General features: G+C 40.8%; 4 protein-coding genes across 6 annotated transcripts in view; 2 read left to right on the top strand and 2 right to left on the bottom strand.

Annotated features, from left to right (window-relative positions):
- Nucleotides 1-356: 356 nt before the first annotated feature.
- Nucleotides 357-4,306, bottom strand: mipa (major intrinsic protein of lens fiber a). Its single transcript, XM_031845027.1, has 4 exons — nt 3,572-4,306; nt 3,035-3,199; nt 2,829-2,909; nt 357-2,715 (listed from the first exon to the last, which is right to left on the bottom strand). Exons 1-4 carry the CDS (start codon nt 3,929-3,931, stop codon nt 2,530-2,532), a joined length of 792 nt encoding a protein of 263 aa, XP_031700887.1. The 5' UTR covers nt 3,932-4,306; the 3' UTR covers nt 357-2,529.
- Nucleotides 4,307-8,241: 3,935 nt separating this feature from the next.
- On the bottom strand, nt 8,242-11,263 carry ptges3a (prostaglandin E synthase 3a (cytosolic)). The gene is made up of 8 exons (XM_031845225.1): nt 11,114-11,263; nt 10,115-10,228; nt 9,948-10,017; nt 9,762-9,860; nt 9,440-9,529; nt 9,286-9,342; nt 8,919-8,946; nt 8,242-8,612 (listed from the first exon to the last, which is right to left on the bottom strand). Coding segments are annotated over exons 1-8 (480 nt in total). The 5' UTR covers nt 11,116-11,263; the 3' UTR covers nt 8,242-8,592.
- Nucleotides 11,264-16,986: 5,723 nt separating this feature from the next.
- dtx3 (deltex E3 ubiquitin ligase 3) lies at nt 16,987-22,764 on the top strand. 2 transcript variants are annotated; one of them, XM_031845679.1, is made up of 5 exons: nt 16,987-17,562; nt 17,751-17,791; nt 18,306-19,108; nt 20,359-20,576; nt 20,799-22,764. In XM_031845679.1, the coding sequence occupies exons 2-5, from the start codon at nt 17,779-17,781 to the stop codon at nt 20,872-20,874; spliced, it is 1,110 nt and encodes a 369-aa protein (XP_031701539.1). In that variant the 5' UTR covers nt 16,987-17,562; nt 17,751-17,778; the 3' UTR covers nt 20,875-22,764. The 2 variants fall into 2 exon arrangements, with proteins under 2 accessions (XP_031701539.1, XP_031701540.1); XM_031845680.1 differs by lacking the exon at nt 17,751-17,791 and having other exon boundaries at nt 16,989-17,562.
- Nucleotides 22,765-24,301: 1,537 nt separating this feature from the next.
- The window catches only part of LOC116381846 (probable E3 ubiquitin-protein ligase DTX3), a 7,380-nt gene continuing 6,725 nt past the window's right edge, over nt 24,302-24,956 (top strand). For both annotated transcript variants that reach the window (XR_004212687.1, XM_031844294.1), the window contains exon 1: nt 24,302-24,593. Coding sequence is in view for 1 of the 2 variants with exons in the window: in XM_031844294.1 (XP_031700154.1) it covers nt 24,306-24,593 (288 nt within the window). In the remaining variant the exon portion in view is untranslated. The remainder of the gene's footprint in view (nt 24,594-24,956) is intronic.

Raw genomic sequence — 24,956 nt, 5'->3', positions numbered from 1 at the left:
CTTTTTCAAAATATCAAAAATAATTTTGTGAATGTATTTACAAGAAGTGAGTTATCTTCCTTAAGCCGACCTTGACTGATATCACAACTGTTTGTGGCAATATTTTAAACACTGCAGATAGAGGAATATGTCCTACAAGCGGCTCTAGATTGGATTGCAACTTTCACTGCCCCTGTGCTTTCACAGAAATAACACCATCTGATTCGCAAATGTTTATGTCAATGGTTACTGGGTTTAGTTCTCTGAGGTGTCGTGGTTTTTTGATGGATGCAAATGTACCTATCCTGTTTAACACCATCTATTTAAATCACATGTTTTTCTACAGTCAGTCTTAAAGAAAAGAGACAAAGAAATGATTGGAAACATAAGAATTTTCTGATTTTTTTGACATATAAAAATAATAAATCAATGGCATTGTGATCGGGAAGGTATGTCTTGTACCATAAAGGCTGTTCATTGAATGAAAGCATATTGGTGTATAGCATAATTGGCATCACTTCCATAATCCATCAGCCAAAGAGGAGACATTGCATAACTAGCATATTATATTTCCTATCCATCCAGTTTCAACAATCATAAAATGATTTAAAAAAAAAAAAGAAAACTTTACACTGTACATCACAAAGCTTTTCCATTAGAACACAAACTCTAATTTCAACATGTCACTAAAATGTAAATTCTACTCAACCACTGCCAGGGAAATCACACTGAAAAAAAGGTTATGTAGAGGAAGCAGGAAGAGAATCAGCTTACATGTCTGGTTCAATAACTGCTCTAGTAAAATTTGTCGAAATGCTAACTTATCTCAGTGCCCCGTCCCCTTCCCTCCATCCCAGCAGCTTTAGATGTCCCCTCTTTAGAGCAGAACACAATGGCTGCCTCGTAAACAAAGGGAGGAGGTAGGGTGGATGAAGGAGGGATGGAAGAGAGAGGGGACGCCAGGCTAATGTAGAACTTCAAAGTTCATTCTCTCTTGTGTAGATTGTATGAAAAATAAAGGTGTACATTTATCACCCTGTACAAACACACTAAACCTCACGGTGACCTTCTCTCTTCTCCCAAATATCAGACAGGGGCTTGCTCAGCGCAGAGAAGAGAAGGCACCAGGTGTTTGCCAACACCAGCAACAAGCCACCACACCTCATGCACTTTCATTTCTAACCTCGCGTTGATGTTACAAAGACCCTTCAGTCGTGTCAAACAACACAATTCAACTAGAAAACGCTTGTTCCTCATGACAGCTTGTCAGGTTTGCTTTGTTTTTCCATGGCAGACACGCAAATCTGAAAGCAAACCAACTATCACACACCTGTACATAAATCTGTGATAAGCGCTGCTCTAAAAGCAAAGCTCATGTCAGAAAAGTCATTTAAAATGTAACCCAACACAAATACTGTATAAGTTGTCTAAATGTGATACAAACCTGCAGATTCCCCACTTGTAAAGCAATGGCAAATATACCAATTCAAGTGTTTGTCATGTCAATGAAGACTGAGCTCAGAAAAGACCAGATAGTTTTGTGTTTTGTGTTTATTTTGATATAAATATGAATGTGTGTGTGCTTCACTATATGAGACACCATCTCTACACTGAATGAATTTGGCTTTAAGACTTGACTCGCAGGCATAAATTATTTTCATCTGATATAAAAGAGGGATCACTCTAAACATAGAGTCTGTTGAACTTTTGCAGTATCAGTAAGGGCGTGGAAAAGGCCACATCTTTCCCGAAAATATGCTTGTATGATTAAAAAAAAAAATCCTTATACATTGTGGCAATGAAAAGAGAAAAATAAAAATAATCAATTAAAACAAGCACACACGCATACACATGCACAGAGACATGCATGCACACCCACTCTCAGTCTCACACAAACACACACATTCAACTAAAAAAAATGAATGTGAGCCAAATAAATACTGGTAAAATACAATACGGACATGTAATTTACCCAAAGTTCATTAAACAACACAAAACAAAGGGCAAGATCACACCGAATCAAAACGGAAAAGCATGCAGAAGTCCACTGCTCTACTGTAGTTTCACTCCTAGCGGACAAATTAGGGAGAAAAACAGAAAGAGAGAGAAAGTGAAAAAAAGATAGCGAGAGAGGCCCCTGTCCTGAGCAGTTATAGCCACCTGGTCAGCCAGGAGTGACTGACTCCCCACACTGCAGGGCACAGGGTGCTTCCTTCAGTGGCAAGTCTTCTTCTAACCCTCCATCTTTGTCCTGCAGTCCAAGGGGGAGGAGAAGGAGGAGGTGGAGGAGGAAGGTTGGGTAGAGGTGAAATCAGGCGAGATGGTCGGGACTCTGGTTTCCGCTACTCTGTAATTCGGTAGGTCCAGTTCTGGATGCAGAACAAGGATAGCAAAGGTGTTTGGGATCTGTGTTAGCATGTGTGGATGCGGGGAGGAGGTATGTGCACAGAAATGCTGGGTCGGTTGATGATGGACCGGGAACTGAGGGTGCAGATTGAGGGGTGGGGGATGGAGATGGGGGCGTCAGAAAGCCAATCTTCGTCTCCAGGCTTATAGGGCCTGTGTCTTGAGCTCGATCGGCTCTCCCCTGGTCTCCTGCTGGCCCTCAGCCTCTGAGGGTCGAATGCCCTTCAGTGTGGCGAGCCTCTCAGAGAGGCCGCGGACACGGGGGAACAGCATGAAGTCATACAGCAGAGCACCCAACGCACCACCAATCATGGGTCCCACCCAGTACACCTGCCAGAAACAGAAAGACAAAGGGCAGAATGCGTTAGAGTTTGAAGATGTCACATTACTACAGTTTGCAAGACTTTGAAGTGTATCACGATTCACGGATCTGATCATCTTACCCAGTGGTTGACAAAATTCCTGACCAGGACAGCAGGGGCGAAGGACCTTGCTGGGTTCATTCCTGCTCCAGTGTAGTACATCTGTGTGAAAGGCAGAGGGTAGTTCAGGGTTAAGACAGTAAATGTGTACATGTGACATGATACTATCGTTAGATTTTTGAATGAACCCAGTGAGCTGTGTCAGAATTCCCCCAGTTAGTTTTTACCCCGAGAAGATGCCCCATGAGCACAGAGAAACCGATGGCTAGGGCAGCAGAGCCCAGGCGTCCGTTGCGCCTCTCATCAGTCACAGCAAAGATGCAGACGACAAGCTGCAGGGTGAGGAAGACCTCCATGGTGGTGGCCATGCCAAGGCTGATGCCTGGCTGCAGCTGAAAGATGGAAGACAGAGGAAATTCATGATGTGAGCGCATTAATTAAAATCACATCAGCATGGTTTTAAGTTTTGTCAGACAAAATTAAATTGTTCAATTGTGAGTTTTTCTTACATATTGTGATTTTTGTAGTGAATGACCTTCCTGAATGTAAAACTTGTTAGGTTTAATATCTACATTGCTTTTCAAACCAGAATTGGTAACTATGTTCTGTGTACATGCAATGCGTAATCCGTATATTGTGTAATTTATAGTTGATTATCTAAATATTCAACAGTCAGTGTATTTAGAATACAGGAGTGAGTCAGAGCCAGTAAGCTTACTTCTAATAATGTACCTATCATTACAGTGACTGGCAGGTAATCTTACCGTGTTGAGAGCTAGGTTTCCTCTCATGTTGGTGGGCGTGACCCCGTACAGCACGGCAGCACCAGCCAGTGCTCCAAGACACTGGGCCACGATGTAGAAGAAAGCACGGAACAGAGACATCTGGGAGCCAATCAGGTAAGCAAAGGTAACAGCCGGGTTGATGTGTCCTCCACTGATGTGGCCGATGGACTGGATGAGGGTGGCAGCCGCCAGCCCAAAGCAAAAGGCAACATGGAGAACATTGTGGGGCCCAGTGGTCCAGCGGAGGGCTGCCCCCAGCCCAAAGAATACAAAGAACATGGTACCATAGAACTCGGCAAACACAGCCCTCCAGAAGGACATGGACCTGAACTCCCACATGGTGGCAAAAGGTCAAAAAGCAACTTCTAAACAATGGAGGGATAAAAAGTCAATAAAAAAACTAACTAAGCAACTAAAATGAGATGCTGTTTCTCCACAGTAAATTACTGTTTAAAACCAAAAAATTGCCCTCAAACAGAAAAAGCCTCTCTAAAGCTAAATGCAACAACAACTGCTCAACATGTAACTCTCATGCAACTGCGAACAATCTGCTGCTCTGAATTCGGATTTCTGTCATAGAGAGCTCCTTAGTGGAGCAATAGGCCAGTCTCTGTGCATCTATGTGCCAACCCCGCTGGTTGTTAGTAGAAGAACATAGATAGACAAACGTTAAGCATGTCCTGCAGACATTCAGCCTCTTTACCAGAGCAGTGGGAGCTCAGAGGCCTTTTTATAACACCCTAGGGGCCACAGCAGCCCCGCTGGGCCCAGGGGAGGGGCCAGCAAACAATAGTACAAATCAAAACAAAATCATTTAACCCTTTTCCTGCCATGACCTGCCTCTGTCTGCTCATTGTGGAAATTACTCTGAATCTGGACTAATGCAAGTTTAAAAGGCCCAGAAATAATCAAACTGGTCATTGATAATAGCTTGAACTTGTTCACGTAGGAAAGCTCCCCATATACCGCAATTTAAGGGTTACTTTCGAAATCCTGACTTGAGGTTGAACGTACACTATGTGGGAAGGACAAGGAGAGAAGTAAACTAAATGTATAATACTTTGGAGCATCTTTTATTTCTGCTTGGGGCTTTAACGTTTTGTCTTACTGGAGGAGGTGGAGATCTTGTACCACCAACAGTGTGGTTGAAGCACTAATACAAACAGATTCATCATTCATAACACCATGATGAGCTACCTGACCTGAAAATAGAGAGGCAGTGGAGATGTGGCAGGAAGCAGTGGGAGTTTTGCTTGATTTCCATTACGTTTGAAATCTTACAAGCACAGAATAATGTCATTACAGTGTTCACCTTTCACCATTTTTCCATGATTTTCTTTTCATTGTCTCCTCTATATTGTACCATTAACATTCACTCTAATCAAAGCTGGGATCACCAAAGCACGAGCAATGTCTCCACTTGTGCTCTGGATTGGTACAAATTCGGTTTGTGGCATCAGAAGTGATTAGGCACCGTTTTACTTTGTGTGTGTGTGACGGGCGGGTTTGGAGGCTCAGGTCGGATAAAGCGGTCGAAAATCCACAGTTGGAGAGGAAGAGGGGAGAGCAGGCCTGGCATTGAGCTTCTGCACTGGAGCATCATGCTGACCAGGGCAGTCAGAGGGCCGACCGCAGCCCTCTGAAAGGATTATGCTGAGCTCACTGCTTTACTCCTTTCATGCATAGAGACAAAACGCTGGCAGTAACAGTTTCTGCTGGTTTCTATGATCTGTTTGTCTTGCCATCACTGTTGAATCTGTGAGCTCCCTTGTCAATGGGCCAGAGTGGCTATATGTATTGGCCTCTGCACTCACACTCACACTCACGCTCCAGAGAGTTGTGTTGGATGAAGAATGTACAAATATAGCCAGCAAACATTTTTATCTCTCAAAAGATGCATCACTTTGAAAGTTGTGATTTCTCGTATAAATCTCACATCAGTCTGACATTTGGATGTTTTTTCCACCTCAAAACATTGTGAGTAAAATGTTCCACCAACATACGATGATGAAGAATAGTAGTTGTTGCTGGAGGAAAAAACTAACTTTTTTGATAATGTTGTCCTGATTCTGACAGTTTATTCGTTTGCCAGTTGGTGCACCTCTATTGTGATGAGTATTATGTCCTTCTCATGACTCCCCCTGTCAGTGGTAAGCCACCTTTGTTAAGTTAAACCCACAGTTTTGTTTTACAGGGGAGGATGTTGAAAAGGTGCTTGCTAACTGGTCTCCTTCACTCCATCATGAGCCTTCTTAAAATCGCCACCTGGAACGTTCGTGGTGTTCAATCGAGTGTTTATCATCAACAAAAAATTGAGTATTTATTGGACACTGACTTTGATATTCTATGTACTCAGGAACTCAGACTGAACACAAATAACGACGTTGATAATGTCTGCGCCATGTGGCCTAAGGGTAAATGTGTAATATCTATAGGTGAGAGCAAGGCTGATGGTGTCGGTATTTTCTTTAAGACTCATGATGTTGTTGTTATTAGAAGAAGGGACATTATTCCAGGCAGGCTTTTAATGATAGATTGCCTTTTTAGAGGAGAAAAACACAGAATAATAAATCTCTATACTTCTCCAGACAAATCCCAAAAAATTGGTCTTTTTAAAAAACTTAGAGAATTATTGTCAGTAGGTTATAAAATTATATTATGTGGTGATTTTAACACAGTTACTGAAGCCAAAGACAGATGTAGTACAAAGCCCTTCCAACTGAGTCCAGAGGGCAAATTTTTAAAACAAGTATGTGAAGAAACTAAATTAATAGATGCATGTAGATTTGTAAACCCTTCAGGGCATGAATTCACTAGATTTGACTCAAAAACCAAAACCCGTTTAGACAGAATTTATGTATCATCACACTTCAAAGCAATAAACTATAGAACCTTATTAAATGACTTCTCGGTGTCTTCTGGGACCTCAGCTAGTAGAGGCTTCTGGAAACTAAATACTCAATGCCTAAAAAAATACAGATTTATTAAAGGAGCTAAAACAGGAAATACAAAAAATAACACAATTAAAAGTTCTAACCAAATCTAATATTAAATTATGGGAAATATTAAAATATAAAGTGAAAGATTTCTTATTTAAAAAAAAAGAAAAGGTGCTTGCATTGTGTTTTCCTGTTCCCTGGGTCCGGACTGCTGACACCTACATAATAATAACATGCAGCCTCTAAACATCTCACACCAAAAGCACTGGCCTGCACTCACCACACAGTGGTGAGACCATGTATTGCAGGACATGAGATGAAGGACTAAAGCATGAAGTATTGACTTTGCTAGACTTCAAAGCTGCTGATTAAAAATCCTCAGCAGGGAATAATTATGTTCTACTTCATCAAAATGATCCTTTTGTATAACAACCTTTCATAACAGTCTTATTTCCATGAATACTCTATGGCCTTTAAAGACTGATACTCTTAATACTAGATACAATGAGCATCACAGAATTAGGAAGTGACATCTTTTCCCCTCTTGTATGGGAAAAATCCCATACAAGAGGAACACAAAATAAAAGGAAATCTACAACTTTCAGGAAATTCAGGCTTTCATTTCCTCATTACGCTCAGTATAGAAGTACAGAGGAGATGGGAATCCCCTGAAGAACCCTGTGACGTTAGAGAGAAGTGAGAGCAGACTGCTGTGAAACATTAGCACTACACAGTGGTAACAAAGTAACATTTCGCATTTTCACAGGAGTTAGTTTCAGGACTGGGTCGGTTTTTAAAGTGTGTCTTAATTCATAGGCTCACATGTAAATTGAAAGAGCCATCTGCAACAGTATTCATTTGTAATCGGCCCCTCTTCTTATACTGGCTGTGAAGAGATTCCTTCCTGAACGCGTTTCAATGTAGACGATGAGACAAAATCTATTCAACCGAAGTTAATATATGAGGCTTTAGCAGACTGAGTCAGATGGGTATTTTTGGAGAGAAATTCCCTTCGGGTTACTGTTGCAGCTCAGCAAAGAAGTGCTTTGAGGGGAAACAGGGATATTTTTTTTTTTTATACAAAGATGGAGAAGTTTGTCATATGTAATGAATAATAAATCCTTCCTCGGTGAATACAAGACGTCATTGATGAGTTGAACTTGTTTGTAAGTGATGCTTCAATACTAAAGCCTTGCATTTAACGGTCTGAAAGAGTTTATTAAAAATGTATCCCACAGCATCAAAAGATGAACATGTGTTAAATCAAACACACAAGCTTAGTTCTAGCATATCTGATTGACAAACATTTAGAAACTATCATTTAAACTTTTCAGGAAACTCTTGGTAGACAGATATCTGCCCTCACCTCAGCATGCCAGAGGAGGAAAATTCATCTTTGTATCTGCTACAATGTTCAGATAGAGAAACTAACTCACCTTTGCAAAGGTATGATTATATGCTAAGTTTGTACCACTCTACCACAATGACAATATAAGATGTAAATTATAAGCACAAGCATATCTGTTTATTTTAAATGTTGAAATATGTTAAAAAAATTAAATCATTGTTAAATATTTGCAGATGTTGGCGTACATTATAAAACACATTTCAAGCAGAACTCCTGCTTTTTAAATTAACAAACAAAATAAGTGCATCTTACAATACAAACATTAAAAGGGGAAAATGTTCATTAAAAAAAATCTACTTTTTTGGAAAATAGGCATTTTGAGTTTTCTTTTCTTCATTAGAAATCACAATATTCAAATACATAAACAAAGAGAGAAGGTGTAAGACATCAGAACATCGCGTTACAGTCAATTAAGTCATTTTCATTTGAACATAATTGTCCATGCAGAACAGAACAGCAAAGCACAGCACTTTATGTCGCTATGGATCTCTGTTCACGTCTGTATTCAACAGTCACTCCCTCGAGGGGTTTCGCTTTGGAAACTGCGTGGAGATGAGGTCTCTTCTCCAACATGGCTGCCCAACTCAGGTCTAGTGTCTCTCCAGTTGACTTTACCTCGCTATATTTACTACTGAGGTGGCATCCATGTTCATTTACTCAAGGTCGGGCATTTCTGGAAGAGAAACAAAATGAAAAATGTGACTTTTGTGAGAATGTGATTAGATTTAATCGTAAAAAATTAACACACCGAGTTAACCACTGATTAAATTAAATGAATTCTACTTCAATAACAGACCTATACAATCATCACCACTACATGGGATCATCTTTTCCCCAAACATTGTATCGGTTTCTTAACAGATCTTCAACAGCCACATTTGTATGAACTTAGCACTTCCTAGCATCCCGTCCTCACCCTATGGGATCTAGTGACTACTGATAACAAATGACTCGACAGCTCTTTTGGAATAGTACTCACGTTCATCGTCACTGTCTGCAGATTCATGCTGCAAAAGAAAGCAGAAACTAGAGTTACCACCTCGCCCTTGCATGCCTCCGCAAACTAGTCATGTTGCAGTTTACATCCATATCTGTCCAAAATGTCATCACTTCATCATTTTATGGCCAACAACGTGTTTGTGCAGTCAAAAGAGACCGTCGACCACCAAAATCGAATAAGTTCAACCTTGAGTGCAGCGGACTTTTGTGGCAAATTTGAAATACATAACATTCCCTCCAGGAGTAGCTGAGATATCACGTTCGTGAGCATGGGACGTGCGTACGTACAACCTGAAAACATACAGCCTCCTGCAACGGCTGTTGCCAGTGGAGGAATGAGATCATACCTCTTCTCCTGCACCATCTAAATCAGGTACATCATCCCTTCCAATTGTGTTCATCATCTGGGGAAATACACAGGTGACAAAGATCAATGTCAGCACTTATCACAGTATCTGGTCATACTCACAACCTAGCATTGTGCATGTTCAACGTGCTTACCTCTGAGAATTTGTCAAAACTTGACAAGTCCTCATCTGAGTCATCCTCCCAGTCTTTCCAATTATTGAAGTCCACACTCAGCCAGTTGCACTGAGAGAGGATAGATCCATGTTCAACTAAGTCAACAGGTTTTTACAGCTGTTTTCTAATGCTGTTATTAACCTAGCTGTATAGCTGGGTGTATTATTACCACCATTCTTGGAAATAAGAATTTTCATGCGTTTAATCATATGTACCAGGAGTAGGCACACAGATGCAAGTTTCATTAAGTATCTTAATTAATTTCCTTAAATTGTTTTGTTTTTTGAAGAATGAAAATTACCTTTGTCTTGTCTTTAGTAAGTCGCGGCCATGATTTCCCAGCCTCTGCTTTTCGTAAACATACCAATACAGACCTGTCAGTGCGTCTGTGTTTTGAGACCTGAGTGGAACAAAGAGTGTGATGAAAGCTTTAAAGGAATAAAACATGTGGTAGAACTGCAACTATGTCAACAGATGACAAACATACTTTGGGGTCAATCTCCCCGAAAAGGTCCACTGTATTCTGTTGTTTGATGGTATCTGTTCCACTGAGACAGCTGTAAGGTAAAGAGAAAAGAGGCTGTGACATTTCCTTTGTAACAATATGTGTCGTCATCATTCCATACCATTTAACGTAATATTAATGCAACTTACCCAAAATCAAATTTAGACTTGTTGAAATGTACTTTCACATCTTTACTGTCCTCCACGCAGAACTCTACAAAAACAGAGTCTCGTCTGTCGTACCACTTGGCTGTTGCAGGCTGCCTAATGACACAAAGAGGGAATAAGGACATGAATACAATCCAACGTCTCCTATGCTTCATTCTAATCTGACATAGTAAATAACCAGGAGCTGAGAGTGTCCGGTTACTAATATAAACTGGGCATGTCATGTTCACAGCCAAGGGGTGCTTATCTGGTGGCCCACGAGTACAGGGTGCAGTAGATCTAAGGTCACGTTGTAACTCATTCATTCTAGATTAGCACGAGAACCTCTCTAGTATTCTTCAAATCTTTACCTAAAAGCAATATGCTTAACATTTCCTGCTTTCTCAAGGAAACACTTTAGAATAAGTCCTTTAAACAAAAAGGTGAACCTGCTGATATTACTTTACAGGCAGTATTATACGTGTGTCAGAGCAATAATTAGATTAGCATGCTGAAAGGAAAGCTTAATAGTAAGCTGTGTAGTTATTTGAACCACAGTGAGTAGAACAATATGGAACTGGATGAGGGCGACGTGTGTAAATTGGCGTCAGCTTACATTAGCTAAAGTAAAATCTTACAGGCTAATCATGACACCACACTTTTCCAGTGCCGACATTAACATTACCCTGGTGTTGCTTGACATTAGCCTGTTAGCTAACGATGAAGGAGCTGAAGCGCGTAACGTCTATGACAATTAGATAAACTACAGTGTCAGTGGGACGATGTGGTGTAAATGTACACTAGGACTGAGGGAAAGTTAGCTGCTGGTTGGTTTAACTGCGTCTCATATTCTTGACAGCCGTGCAAGTACCGCTTGGGCTAACTCGTGAGTTTAGCTAAATTAGCTTATATTAGCCGGTTGATCCTCAGTAACACACTACGAAGACTTGTAGCTACTCAGCCATAACCGTATACGACAACATAGTAAACCCGAAGACTTACATCTCTACTGTTTCAGCAATTAAATTCCCTCGTCGTTCCACGACCTAGCTAGATTACTGTTGTAAAGCTGTGGTGCCCCCGGCAAAAAGTGATAAGTGAAACCTAAACAGTTAACTCTAACGTTCAAGATAGATGCGATAGTGTCTTACCAAACATCGCGTGATTTCGATTCTCGTGACGTGGTTTCAACCGCCTGCTACGGGCGCGTGCACGGGTGCCACAGGCCGAAGACGTCAGAGACAATTCCAGAACGAGAGTGAGCTGACTGTCTTCCAGAGCAGCACAATCGCGCCACTACCAGTCTCGCTCCGAGACAGTGGAAAACTCACACCAACTGATGATTAAGAAGGTGACTACCTGATAGTTGTATGAATACAATCATAACTGTATTTAATTATGTCTATAAGTTGTCAATAACAGGCTTCCTTGAGTCCTTTAATCTTTGTTGTGTGGGGGCAAATCAGATCCCTTAAATACAAGTAGAAATAGGTTACCACGCTGCGAAGCATTGACATGTTTTAAAATGTGAATGCAGCCTTCAAAAGTGTTATTAGCTAAATGCACTAATCATGTTAAAAGCATGCTACCCAATGCAGAAAAATGGCCATTGTGTGTGTTATACCCTACTACTATATCAAACAATCAATCAATCAAACTTTATTTCAGACTCAGGGTCCATATAATAATATATTATTGGATCATTACATGGTCGAGGGGGAAGTAATTTGATATATTTTTATTGAGTGGTATAGCAATGCAATGCATCATATATTTTGCATGTATAATCTTAATTTGTTAAGTAGTAACTATAGCCATCAAAATGTTGTGGAGTAAAAAAGTACAATACTTGAATCTGAATTTAGTGGAGTCGAAGTATAACGTGGCAGGTAACAGAAATATTAACTACCTCAAATTAAAGGCAGGATTGGTAATCTTCAAAAACATTTTTGATAATGTTGAAATTCTCATTACATCCTGACATCAAAAAACAACCGGTGTCTGTCGCAAGACTGTAATAACCCGTCCAATCATTTTATTTGGCCTAAATATAATGATTGGACAGGCTACCTGCCTGCCTGCGAGTGTTCTGTTTTTGCACTCATTGCAACAGAAGTCTTATACAAGCTGCTAGCTTGACAGATGTGAGTCCTATAGCCGTGTTGAAGGTTTACGTTCATGATAGGAATGAAGGGACGGGCTGTCAGTTTTGCTGACTTGGGGACTTTCTTGGTAGATTTAGCCATTTTTGGAGCTAGTGCTGCTAGCTGCTTTCATTGGAAAATAGTTGGCAACACTGGGCTGGGTTTTTCAGTTGGATCATTTTTAAGATTTAGCCTACTCTTGCTAGTTTCTCAAAATTACCAACCCTGCCTTTAAACTTAAAGGTGCTCTGTGGATTTTTATTAATGTGTACATTCAGAACTTAAAATGTTAACTCACGATGCTACAGATAGGTGTATGGTGTTGCTTGCTAGGATAAGGTAGCTAAAAAGTCTTGGTTGGATTGTTGATGACCATCTACCTGAAGACCCTGTAGACTTGCCAGCACTCTTATGCTTCTTTTATTTCTGCGGAAAAGCTTGCGCTTCCACAGAGCTGCAGAGATGCCTGTAAAATGTGACTCCGAGCCTAGGATACCCATATTTTTTTTATTTTCTCTCTGTGTATGTAATTTATTGACCCTATGGTCACATTGTGTTTTTTATGCTTTTAAATTTCTGCTCTGTTAAGCACTTTGTGATTTTCTGTCTGGGAAAAGTGCTCTATACATAAATTTTATTATTATATTATTATTATAAAGCTACAAACTGACGGCCAACACTTGTCGCTGTGTGAAGGGCGTGATGCGCTACAATTCAAAGTTGAGCTAGTCTTAACATTTTCCAGAGCTCCAATGACGCTGTGAAACCTTCTGTTCCGTTCCATCTAAAAAAGGCAGTTCCCAGTGCTGTTTAACGACATAAGTTAACAAGCGCTTGAGAAACACTTTGATGATTACTCTTTGAAAATGTAGCTGGCCTTGATTGGCCAGCGTTTTGAAGCTTTTGTCGCTCGTAGTATGCACATAGCATAAAGAGAAAATAAATTAGTCAACAGCTTCAGAGTTGCTTCAGGTCACCAGTCCCCTTCAACAAGCTTCTGCTGATTTAGAAAATGTTGCGTACATTGACAGTATCATGGGCACAGCAGAAGACTTAGGGAAATTCAGCATTTGGAGAGGATGAAACACACATAGGACTTTTGCTAATAGTTACTTTCCCAACAGAGACTTGCACAGATGCAGTGGTGAAAGCCAAAGCAAATCCTTTCACAGCCGGCTTATCAACAGAATCCCCTTTCTTGCTCTTAGCCATGTTATCAGAGTAAATCTCAAGCTTAGCGATATCAGTTTAGGTCCCCCATGGGAGTGGAGGTTGTCAGATGCACCTGCTGCCGTGGTGGTCGACTTCAAGTGATTTTCTTTGTGGGCCAAAGCACTCAAGCAGCAGAGAAAGACATGGAGACTGACGGATGACTTTAAAACAATCAGGCTCACTTTGGGAGCCTCTTCAAAGACTTGGACTTGGACGAGAGAGAAGATAGGCTGAGAGGCAGTGTCACCAATATGAGAGCAAGTGAACAATAGAGGGAAGGCAGGAGAAGAGAGAGCAGCTTGAATAACAATGTTGGGGAGTTTCTGAATGCGTGGGACAGAACCAATGATGTCAGAGAGGATGAGATGAAAATATCTGAAAGAATAGGTGCTTGACTTAAATACGAGTGGCACATTATACATACAGAGGATGGTTTAGTGGATAGGGATTGGTTACTGGTGACAAAGAAATCCATCTTTCATTCCGCCTCTGACCACCTTGTGCCAGACTTGTACCATTCAAGGACTAGAGGTGGAGCCAAAACAATGGCAGGCCTTATGGTGGAGGGAAGACATTTTGGAGATGAGAGGCTGGAGGTAGTTGGCAGACGGGGTTTTTGTTGGCTGTAGTTGAAGCGCACAGTATAACTGCTCAGTCCCAATTTTAGCCTGTATGCAGGAGGGAACATGAAGCCCAGACGAGAACAAAATACAAGTTTTCAAGGTTATAAGGCATGTCAGCTAGGGATATTTAATCTCTATATAACTGGATATGTAACCTCTGTAAAGCAAACCGTACTAACAGCATCAGTCTCTAAAATTGATTTCTGTCAGTAATCTCACATTTGAAGTTGTATATCATCATTATCTACCTTATAATGCATCATTGCTTCAGATACAGTAGGTGAACAGTATGATTTGACCTGTACCTTAAAGCCACTGAAGACTGTAACTTAACAATGAACTCCTGAATTAGTCATCATGAAAGAAAATAAAGAGATCAGTGAAACCTGAATTACAGGAGCTGTCTGCAGCTACAATGTGATTTCAATGGGGAATTAACAATGGTTCGCTGCGCTGCTGTCCTTTCTACCAGTCATAAGCCATAATTTGGATTCATTATTGTGATCTTAAAACCTATTTTCCTTCTACGGTCCAGTTGGCTAAAGTCTCCCCACTGGCCTGATTGTAATGACGCCATTTAAAGAGTTAGTCGAGCATACTGTTGAAACTCTGGCTGTGGGAAAGAAAGAGTTTATAGCTTCGAATAACATAACTGCAAACGGAAATTGTTGATGTATTCAATTTATGTTGCACTGTTCAACGATACACATAATGTCACATGTCAGAGTCTTAGAGGGTTTTATTTACATGCTCGTATTGGTTGTACATTTTGTAAAATCTGAACTCAAACTAAAAAATTAAAAATTAAAAAACGAATTTACTATTTACTAACAAATTACAACAACACGATTTGATGATTATCATTTTTGCATCTTTTAATGAAAGAGAAAGAAAAAGAAAGGAAAACCCTCCATTCTCCCCTTTAAAGAGAAAAAAATCCACCTAACAGAATAAATATTATTTCTATAAGACTTTGCAACTCTTTTCTTCACAAGGTTTCATTTGTGACACCTTTCCTTCAGCAAAGAGACAAGTTAAAATCCGCAAACAGCAGAATCCTAGAGCTGCTCCATATACACTGAATAATGTAACAACCCCTGGGACATTATGACCGCAGCCATGGGGTCTGATTCACAGCTGGATGTCCTACATTCATGTAACACTCATCTGACGTAATCTCTAAAAAAAAAAAGGCCGACATAATCAGCCACTAATTCTCCAGCTTTGATCTCCAGCTTTGATCTCCAGCTCAGAGGCAAAGTTGTCTGTGTATGAAGATATTGACTTTATTCACTAACAGCAATAGAATAGCACATGGAAATGGGTTTTAGGGTGTGTATGGCTGCAATGAAAGACGTGAGTAATTTGAATTGCTGTCAGAAAAATGAGGCGAAAAGTATGATAGCCTCCAATTAATAGAAATAGGTTGCATTTCGATATTATGTTTTAGCTAATGTTGAGTTGGACAACAGGGAAAATGACTAAAACACCTCAGCAGTTTTAATTTAATGTTTATATGATGAGTGAAACCCCCGGATATTAGCTGAAGACGTTTAGCTAAATGCCAAGTTTTATTAAAATGAAATAAACAGAAAAGTTAAAGTATGAAACGTGTTTTGGGATATTGTGTGAACTATATTGCGTGATGTTGCTGGCTTAAAGCTCCTATAGCAGAGTGATCCAACGTCTGGGCCTTGACAGCCAGGGCCAACTGTCACCTCCTAAATCCAACCAAAAACCAAAATAGAAGGGGAGACAGATCTGAGCATGGTTCAGTGAAAGCCTTGCTGGTACATTTTGCTCTAGCTGCAGACTGTTACAGATTTCTACATTTTCTGATGCACTTGTGTCAGCAATGTCTTTTAATTTGAAGTGGAAAAACGAATCAACACGTAAAACACCTAAAGCAAGAATAACAAGTACTCACTGATTTCTACAGGATTAATAATGGCTTACTCATTACACAAGTGTATATGAATGAGGCTTAAGACATTCTTGCTATCATAAGGAGTTGAGAAATATTGTCATGATTGATTGAAAGATCTTCTGGATAGACTTTCCCAATCTGAAGTAAACCTGTACTACCTCTCAATCATGAGATGTCATAGCTGAGAGCACCAAAACAACAACCACCTGGATAACAAAACACGTAAAAAAAACAATATATTGTTGTTCAGTATGTTGGTTAAAACATCTCAAAGGTGCTAATATCCTGCGTGTCTAAGTTTCATTGTACCCTGAATTTTCCTGATTCTTGGTTGAACGAAATAGACACCAGTAACACACTTACTGTATAACACTGACTGACATTAGGATTGATGTTTTAGAGACTCAATTATCAGTTATCATTTAACTGATAATCAACCATAACAATCTCCAGCTAGTTTTATTCAGAGATGGATGGATGGTTAGAGTACTTTATAAATTCCAATGGGACATTGTAGGAAAGTCACACAAATCATGAAACAAAAGAAATAAGGATACTTGTAAAGGTAGGTAAGAAACAATACACAAACAAAATCCATAAATAATAGATAATCAACTGGAATAAAATAAAATGAGAATGTAATTTAAAAGCTATAGGACCAACTCAACATGTAGCCTATTGAGTGTACACGGTAACATGTGCAATATATTTGAAATATGTGTGCTAGAATAAAAAAAAAGCTTAAACCCAAACAATATATTCTGTTTCAAAAGTATGAACAATTACACAATGGCTGTCAATGAGTCGGTGTTCCCTGAGAGACAGCTTCATTTGCATTATAACTGAATGAGTGGGTATCCCCTCGATGGCGCGTAGGCTGGACTCTTGTGTGTGGTACTGTGTGGAGCGCTGCGTTATCAATAAAGCTGTTGATCACGACAAAAGTATGATTCACTCACAGCATGAAGAAGGAGGAAGAGGAAGAAAAAAAAAAACACAACCCACCATTTGTCAGCCAATCATGGCAGCTTAGTGACGAACTTCCTGGTTACACTTTCTCGTAGGTCCCAGTCCTCTTATTAATGGGTAGGCTGTGTTTGCTCCTGCACAGTCAACAGGGAGGACGCGGTCTGCAAGCGGCGGAAAAGACTCACAATGAGAAGAAAGAGCAAATTATCTGTCTGGAGAAAGCTGTCACACAGCTAGCGTGGTCGGAGCAAGATAAGAAGAGCGACTCCAAATGCTATTTGCTCTGTGTTACGCCTAGCCCAAGGACGTACGAGGCGGGCAAACACAGGCGAGACTGGGGACGAGGTGCAGGATTTGGATGGATTTGCCGGGAGCCAGGAAAGGGCTGTTGAAAACCTAAAGAGACATGAGCTGGGAATACGTTTGGGGATCATGTCTTGACTACAGAAGACTAATTATCCGCGGATAAACTGCAGCAGCACGTCAGAAATAAAGGCCTCCTCTGATGGAGCGCTGTGCTCTTTAATCCAGCCAGAAACCTCCCCGACGGGCGGCGACGAGCTATACGGCAAAAGGGTGAGGAACCCAAGTGATCAGGGGGGGGGGGGGAACCACTTAGCTAAATGTTGACGCGAAATGTGTTGCGAAACCGCTGAATTTCCTGTTGGTCCTGCGGAGACTGGCTGTCACAATATCGCCGAGCAGCTGTGATAACGTCTGCTCCAGTCCTTCCGTTTTTCTTCATCTCTCTTTCTGTTCAACAGGACGCTTTATACTCAATTGAAGGGATTTATGGGATCACAAGGTAATATTTCAACCTAAATAAGTGTCACTGTTGTGTGCGTGCATGTGGCTGTCGGTGGGCTTTAACGTTGTGCGCGGAGGACGGCGTTTAGTTCCCTTTGTTTACAGTCTGAATCTCTGAACAGCTGATGCGTCCTCAGCGATGCTGCCTGTTGTGTGTTTCGTTGACGTGCTGCTCGTGTTTAAGACGTTAGATTTACTTTGTCATGCACAGACACACTTTAAAAACTACTGAAATGTATCATGTTTTTCATTTGCATTGCCTGCGCTATTGGGCCACGTAGATTAAAAAGAAAAAGTAAAGCCACCACATCCATCTGAAAGAAAAACACTCTTGTAGCCACGTCTGAGCAAAAGAGGGCATTATTCCTCATCATGCATTTGAAAATAGCAATATGGACAAGTGCATAGCAACTTCTCTAACGGGATTTCCATTCACACAAGTGCAAATGATGTTTGTTTGAGGTTGTTCATACGATAATGTGCTGATGACTCTTGTTTGCCTCCCCATGCAGTTTCCTCTGATGAGATGAGTGTGCGTGCTGGCCAGGGCAGTGATGAGGTGCTGGTTTCACAGGCAGTGTGGGATTACCTGGCTGCAGCTGGGCGGCCCTGGCTCATTGACTTCCAGCACAAGCAGGGGATGAGCGCTGGTATCATTAGGCGAGGGGAGAGGGGGGGCTGCTGCGCCGTGAGGCTGCAGCCGGTGGAGAGCTCCAGGAACGGTGGAGCTGGGGTGATGGATGGACCCATCTCTAGCGAGACACGGAAAGCTTTCATTGACTTATGCCGCTGTGCCCGCAAAGAAATGAGCAAACAGGACGGGGGACCCAAGAGGAAGAGGGCTCTGCTGCCCTGTGTGGGAGTCCTGGAGCCAAACGGAGAGGGGAGCCTGCTTCAGCCTCCACCTCCCCAGCCTCGGCGCTCCCAGAGACAGCAGCAGAGGTTCAGGAAGCCTGCTGATGAGGAGGCCTGCGCTATGCTCCACGAGGCAGCCCAGAGGAAAGACATGGACTCCAGCTTGGCTTCCCATAGTGAGGCAGAGGACAACAGTACTTGTTCAATCTGCATGGGGGACATAGTGGAGAAGACTACCTTGGAGAGATGTGGCCATTCATTCTGTCGCTCTTGTCTGGATCAAGCCTTTAAGGTGAAGAAAGCGTGTCCAGTGTGTCGGCTAGTGTACGGCCAGCTGATTGGGAACCAGCCTGCTAATGGTACAATGATCGTAGAGCGAGATTCTGATCTGGAGCTTCCTGGCCATGAAGGCTATGGGTGCGTCTGCATCATCTACAGCTTCCCTCCTGGCCTACAGGCGGTGAGTAGACCAACAACATGTACAGATGTGAGTGACACTCATTGTTAATGGAATAACTGATCCTTTTGATAACCATCCAGGGGTATAATCAAACTTAACTCACAGTGGTTTTGGATAAATAATACAAATCATGAAAGATCGTCAAATATCAGAATTTCATAGAATTTAAAAAAAAAAAAAAAAACTTAATTTGGAATCAAATCTAATTAATTTTACTTCTTTAGTCCAATCATGTATGCAAGAATTACTACATTAAACCATGAGATATTTTTAAACGATCTGGCCCCTCCGATTCACTGCGCAAATCTTCCTTTTTACATCCAACAACTAAATACATCAACCTAAAGGTGCAATTTCTGATCCAATTGTAAACAAATTAGGCAACTCCAAACACATGACCTGAACTAGCTGTCACTCTCAAATTCATTGACGGGTCTTTTAATGAAGGGAGGGACACTAGACAATGACACTAGATTGTTTTATAACACTGTTGTGTTTACGTTAGTATTCGTCTTTTATAACAGCAGTAAAACAAGCTGGTATTTGCAATTGTGAGTTGGCAAACACAAAATGCGTCACTTTTTTCATTACTACAACAAACTCCTGAAATATTTAGTGAATGCATCCCAAAGGTAAAAATTAAGGATTGTGCGTTTTTTAAAGCCTCATAACTTTGACGCAGGTGTTTTCAGTTATTCTGGTTGATTAGACCTCTGCTCCGATTAACTGGAAACACCCGTGTGTGTGTTCAGAGCTTTAAGGAAGCAGGTTTTCTCAATATTGCTTCACAGGGACATTTACCTTAAAAAAATACTCCAGTTTTCTTGTAAACAAAAGCTATATTTACTTTCAATGTTACACACCCAACATGCACTGCGTGTATCTCTGAAGTCTAACTAATGTGTGGAGTTAATTTCCTTCCTCATAAAAAACAGATTTTTTTTTTTTTTATAAAGTATTTATAAAGATTTCCCTGTTACCAGGAAATAAATGAAGATACTTTTTTTTTTTTTTTTTTTTTAAATGAACGAACTGCTGCATTAATTCAGACATGTCACAAAAGACATTTAATAAATAAATAAATGTAAAACATACTTTCGAACATACTACTCTCAAAAACAATCGCAATTTAAAAATACAAGATGGCAACGCAATCCGTGTAGTAGCAAAGACTCCCAGTAGACGGACACAATAGTTATAAAACCATCAATGCCCCTTTTTTAACAGATCCTGTTTTAACTCCTTTACAGCCAGAACACCCCAGCCCAGGTGTTCGGTACCCAGGAACAGACCGCGTGGCCTACCTCCCTGACAGCCCTGAGGGGAACCGTGTGCTAGGACTGCTGCGCCGGGCCTTTGAACAGCGCCTTATCTTCACCATCGGTACCTCCATGACTACGGGCATGCAAAATGTCATCACCTGGAATGACATTCACCACAAGACCTCAATATGGGGCGGGCCCCGCTGGTATGTATGGCCTTTTAGCTGGAGGCAAATAGCCACTGGGACTTGATTTAATAGCCTCAACAACTTCCCTAACAGGTGTGGTAGCTCAGAGAATGGCTCAGTAAAGACCGACCGTTGTAATTCAATTTCCTGACAAGGAAATGCTATCAGTTGATGTCCTTGACTAGATGGCACTATTGCTGCATGAGCTCATACAGATGCGTTTCTTATTTCTCCTGACAGTTTTGGCTACCCAGACCCCACTTACCTGGTGCGCGTGACGGAGGAGCTCAGAGAGAAAGGCATCACGGCGGACTGACGGCATCTAAATGACTCTTTCAAGACTTTGTAGGACTTTCCGAGTGTCCTTGCGGTGGACATGACTCGGCTCCAGGTTGTGCTCTGAGACTGCCCGTCCCTTAAGGGATGGCTGAAGACGAGGCCCTCAGCAGACGGGCGTCTAATGCTGCAGCAGAGCCCACTTCACTCCACTATTTGTTCCTCTGTTTGTTCATTTTTCCTGCATAGTTCAGCTTATTCCAGTGCTATATGTGGAGGAAAATACTGTTGAGTGCAGTGCATTCTTGTATTACACAATCCTCTACCTGTCACTGTTGGCAACAGGACAGATATCTGATGCACTTATTTAAGAGCATCGTGTTGCAATTCATGGTACTTATGTATTATTTAGAAAATCTATCTCATAAAGACCGTTTGTTAGATTAATGATTATTTCCATTTTGGGGATTACTTTATTTCTTACAAGCACACATTCTTTGGTTTTATCTCCCCAGTAATGTTTTAAGTAAGTCTCTAATTTGATTTCTAATTACCTGTTGTAAGAATATGACTTGGGTTATATGGCAAAATAGCACTGCTTCAATAGAAAGTATTACTTTTCTGAAGTTATTGCAATCTAAAGCACTCACGGGCACTTTTGTAAGGGAGTTTTTTCCTTTTTTCCCTCAGTGAAGTCAGAGTCATGGTTTTGCTTCCTCTGTGTGGAAGAGCACTCGGAGCAAACAGGTTCATGCAGCTGTCAGCTATTAGCTTGGTGGCTACAAGTTGATGTCAATTGCTTGGAACTCTTTTGCGTGCAATCTTTTTTGTTTTTGTTTTGTTTTGTTCCTCCATGTTATCTAAATAGGAAGAATGTTAAACAATGGCTCACTGCAGCACTTTTTTACATGCATTAGGACGTTCCCCTGGGTTTTATTTGTTTTCCCACTCATTGGTCACTCCTGTTATTTCAAGATGTCTCCCAGGTGTTGAGCCCATTACCTCAGTTGTTGGTAATGAGCTCATCTAATTACCAGATTTATGACGATGTCAAATATAAAAGGGCATATAGACCACTTAAACCAAATCAAAGGCACAAAAGCTCTTTAAATATCTATGCCTCTGACCCTGTCAAACTGGGAGATTTGCCTGCTAATGTTCTCATTTAAAATAACGTAACTGTTGTGAATTTGTTCATTTGAATAGATAATCTACGCTCCACATTGAACAAAAATAACTTAAGAAAATGTTGCAGGAACAATTGATCTGATTTAGATTGGGGTGTTGATCTCATTTTGTTGTGCCTTTCTTATATTCACTTTTGATAAAAAAAAATCAAGCATGATGTTACTAATGAATGGTAAGTTTGGACGTATTTCGGTGTTATTTCATAGCTAAACGGCATTATGTTTGTAGCTGTACTATCTGGCTTTAAGTACAAATACTACACAGTTCATGAAAATATGTATGCTAATGTGTATTGAATTAATTTCTCCTTCATAAACATTCTCTAGTCCAAATGCTGAAGAACCCTCAGACTGATGAAGCTGTATGTGTGAAAGTGCTTTGCTAAGTGCAGTAACCTGCTTGGCTAGTGGGACATTTGTCATTCATTTGACTGGTCAGATCCATACATCAAATACTCCTGTATTATGTTTTCATCCTCTTTGTATTTTAGTTAGGGACCAACTGAAATATTTTTGGGACACAGGATTGTAGTTCACTAAAGCTACTGTGCAAACATTTCTATGCATTACATGTCTGAGGAAGAGCCAGGGAGAGCGAATAGGTGGAGAGATTTCACCTATTACAAATTGATTGTCAAGGAAAGGTTGGCGTTTTGCTTTTTCTAATTGTGTTGATTCGTACTTTGTTGATATTCAGAATAATGTGCTTTACATTTTAATACTTGAATAAAAAGTTATGTTTGGGTTCGTCTTGGATATTTAATGTAGGTCCTGAATAAACCAGGTGCTCCGTAAGCAACTGAATATCAAACGTGTCCATTTGGAATGAGTTGGGGTTGTCGCCTCTAATCAAGATTTGATGTGAGCTGCTTACCTTTGACATCAAAGAGTCTTCATTCAAGATACTGAACTCTGCAAATGCACTTTGTGCTATCTAGTGGATCGTGAATGCAGAGTGACCAGAGCTCAGAAATACCTTGTGTATACTCAATTTGTACCTTACTTCATACGCTACCTTTACAAGTGAGTAATGTAGGATATATTTGATTACATTTTTGAGGTATAGTCATGAATATTAATGGTTCAACTTTCTGGTGAATGAGGTGTATCACTTTAAATCATCATGAACTGTTCGGTATGGGATGTCGCAGTGGCTAAGATGCATATCACGCAAACCACAATGCCATGGTTTGAATCTGGCTGGGGACCTTAGTTGCATGTCACCCCTCCCCCCTCACTCCTGTCTGCTTCTCTACCACATACTGTCGACTAACGGCAAAAATAATTTTATTTATTCATTTTATATAATTTTATCAAAATAACTAGCACCCCACATCCCCAGATAACAGGTTCAGATGCTGTTAAGGCACGTACACACAGGAAGCAGCGTTGTATTAAACATATAGATCTATATTAGTGCAAAAATATTAATTTCATGCTTAAAACCAGCTTTGCACAAACAGTAACATCTTGGTTGGTATCCAACAACACACTACAGGTCGCGTATATCCCTGTAATGGGTTGGCACGAATAAAGAGTAGTTAACCTAGAGCAGGAGGAGAGCACAAACTACACGCCAGGGTGCCACGGTATTACCGTACATCAAACAATTTACTCACAATAAAGCCAGTCACCAGTCAGTTGGGTATCCTGTGTGGCCACAAATCAGACTCAGTTTTGCTGTGGGTGCCATATTGAACACAAGCAAAAGTGATTATATAAACTATTTATAAATGCTAATTGAATTAATTACACAGAGGCAGCAATATGTCAGCATCAGTGCCTGTAATTATAATCTTTATGAAGAATATCACTTGTGGCCCAACAATTATACTGTCACTACTTGACTGATTTAAGAATTAGGAGTATACCACTTGTTTGGGGTAAAAATAAGAATTACAAAGTGGTTATAAACCGATCAGCTGGATACTCATTTGTGTTTGTTTTGAACTCTTTTTTTTCGTCACAAGGTAATCCCTCTGAAAGCTTTTTTATAAAGAAAAGAAAAGCAATGTACAAATACCTCAGAATTGTATGGTAAATGTGCCACCACTGGGGGCAACCTTTTTGTTTACATTTGGTTCATAAAATGTGCTACTGTCCACCAATATCTAATCCAAACCAATCAGGGGTGAGTGTTTGTTTGCGCCACATGGATGTGCATCATCAAGTGAAGGTGACATATTACTTTTCCTATGTTGACGTCACATATCGCTCGGCCATAAACCAACCCATTTGCATCCATATACGGGAAAAGAAAACACTCGTCACATACCCGGAAATAATGGAAAACACACGAGTCCGTAGAAGTACGGACGAATGCGCCATTTGCTTGGACAACATTCAGGAGAAGAAAACCTTAAAGTGCTCTCACTCTTTCTGCGCTGCGTGCATCAACTCGGTTTTCAAGTTAAAGCCCGCTTGTCCGATATGCAACACCTACCACGGAGAGTACACGGGGACCCAGCCCGAGGGCTCGATGACGGTGACGCGCAGCTGGCAGCGCCTGCCTGGCTTTGAGCACTGCGGATCTATTGTCATACAGTACAGTTTCCCAGCAGGGATACAAGGGGTGAGGCTGACGCTTTCAACGGAAGCTGGAAGCCACGCGAGTAGGCAGTATATCAACAGAGCGCGTGTTTGCTTAGTTTGACTACATCTTTCATCTCTTTGTGATATTACAGCTGCACACCAGAGGGCGCTGTTTGTTTTTGATTACATGTCGACAAACCTGCATGGACACAATTAAGGCACCTGGATTAGTGATTGTGTGATGAGATGTCGGCCAAATCAGTTCGGGGTATTCAATATATTGAAGAGCAGTTACTTCCATATGCTGACAGATATAACATTAGGCAGAGACTTTTCTGTTACATGATATTTGTGATTGTGTGTGTGTGTGTGTGTGTGTGTGTGTGTGTGTGTGTGTGTGTGT

The sequence above is a fragment of the Anarrhichthys ocellatus genome, unplaced genomic scaffold (genome assembly GCF_004355925.1).
Source record: "Anarrhichthys ocellatus isolate YVR2014 unplaced genomic scaffold, GSC_Weel_1.0 scaffold5, whole genome shotgun sequence".
In the NCBI taxonomy this organism is placed as follows: domain Eukaryota; kingdom Metazoa; phylum Chordata; class Actinopteri; order Perciformes; family Anarhichadidae; genus Anarrhichthys; species Anarrhichthys ocellatus.
Note: the sequence above shows the minus strand (reverse complement) of the source record. Positions and strands in the feature narration are given on the sequence as shown.

Excerpts from the sequence above, each read along its gene's own strand:
- dtx3 (XM_031845679.1), top strand. Across the intron at positions 19,109-20,358 it reads TCCCTCCTGGCCTACAGGCG|CCAGAACACCCCAGCCCAGG; the intron begins GTGAGTAGACCA and ends ACTCCTTTACAG. Across the intron at positions 20,577-20,798 it reads ATATGGGGCGGGCCCCGCTG|TTTTGGCTACCCAGACCCCA; the intron begins GTATGTATGGCC and ends TTCTCCTGACAG.
- ptges3a (XM_031845225.1), bottom strand. Across the intron at positions 9,861-9,947 it reads TCGGGGAGATTGACCCCAAA|GTCTCAAAACACAGACGCAC; the intron begins GTATGTTTGTCA and ends TGTTCCACTCAG. Across the intron at positions 9,530-9,761 it reads TTACTAAAGACAAGACAAAG|TGCAACTGGCTGAGTGTGGA; the intron begins GTAATTTTCATT and ends ATCCTCTCTCAG.
- mipa (XM_031845027.1), bottom strand. The coding sequence starts at position 3,931 with ATGTGGGAGTTCAGGTCCATGTCCTTCTGGAGGGCTGTGTTTGCCGAG. Across the intron at positions 2,910-3,034 it reads TCATGGGGCATCTTCTCGGG|ATGTACTACACTGGAGCAGG; the intron begins GTAAAAACTAAC and ends CCTTTCACACAG. Across the intron at positions 2,716-2,828 it reads GGAATTTTGTCAACCACTGG|GTGTACTGGGTGGGACCCAT; the intron begins GTAAGATGATCA and ends TGTTTCTGGCAG.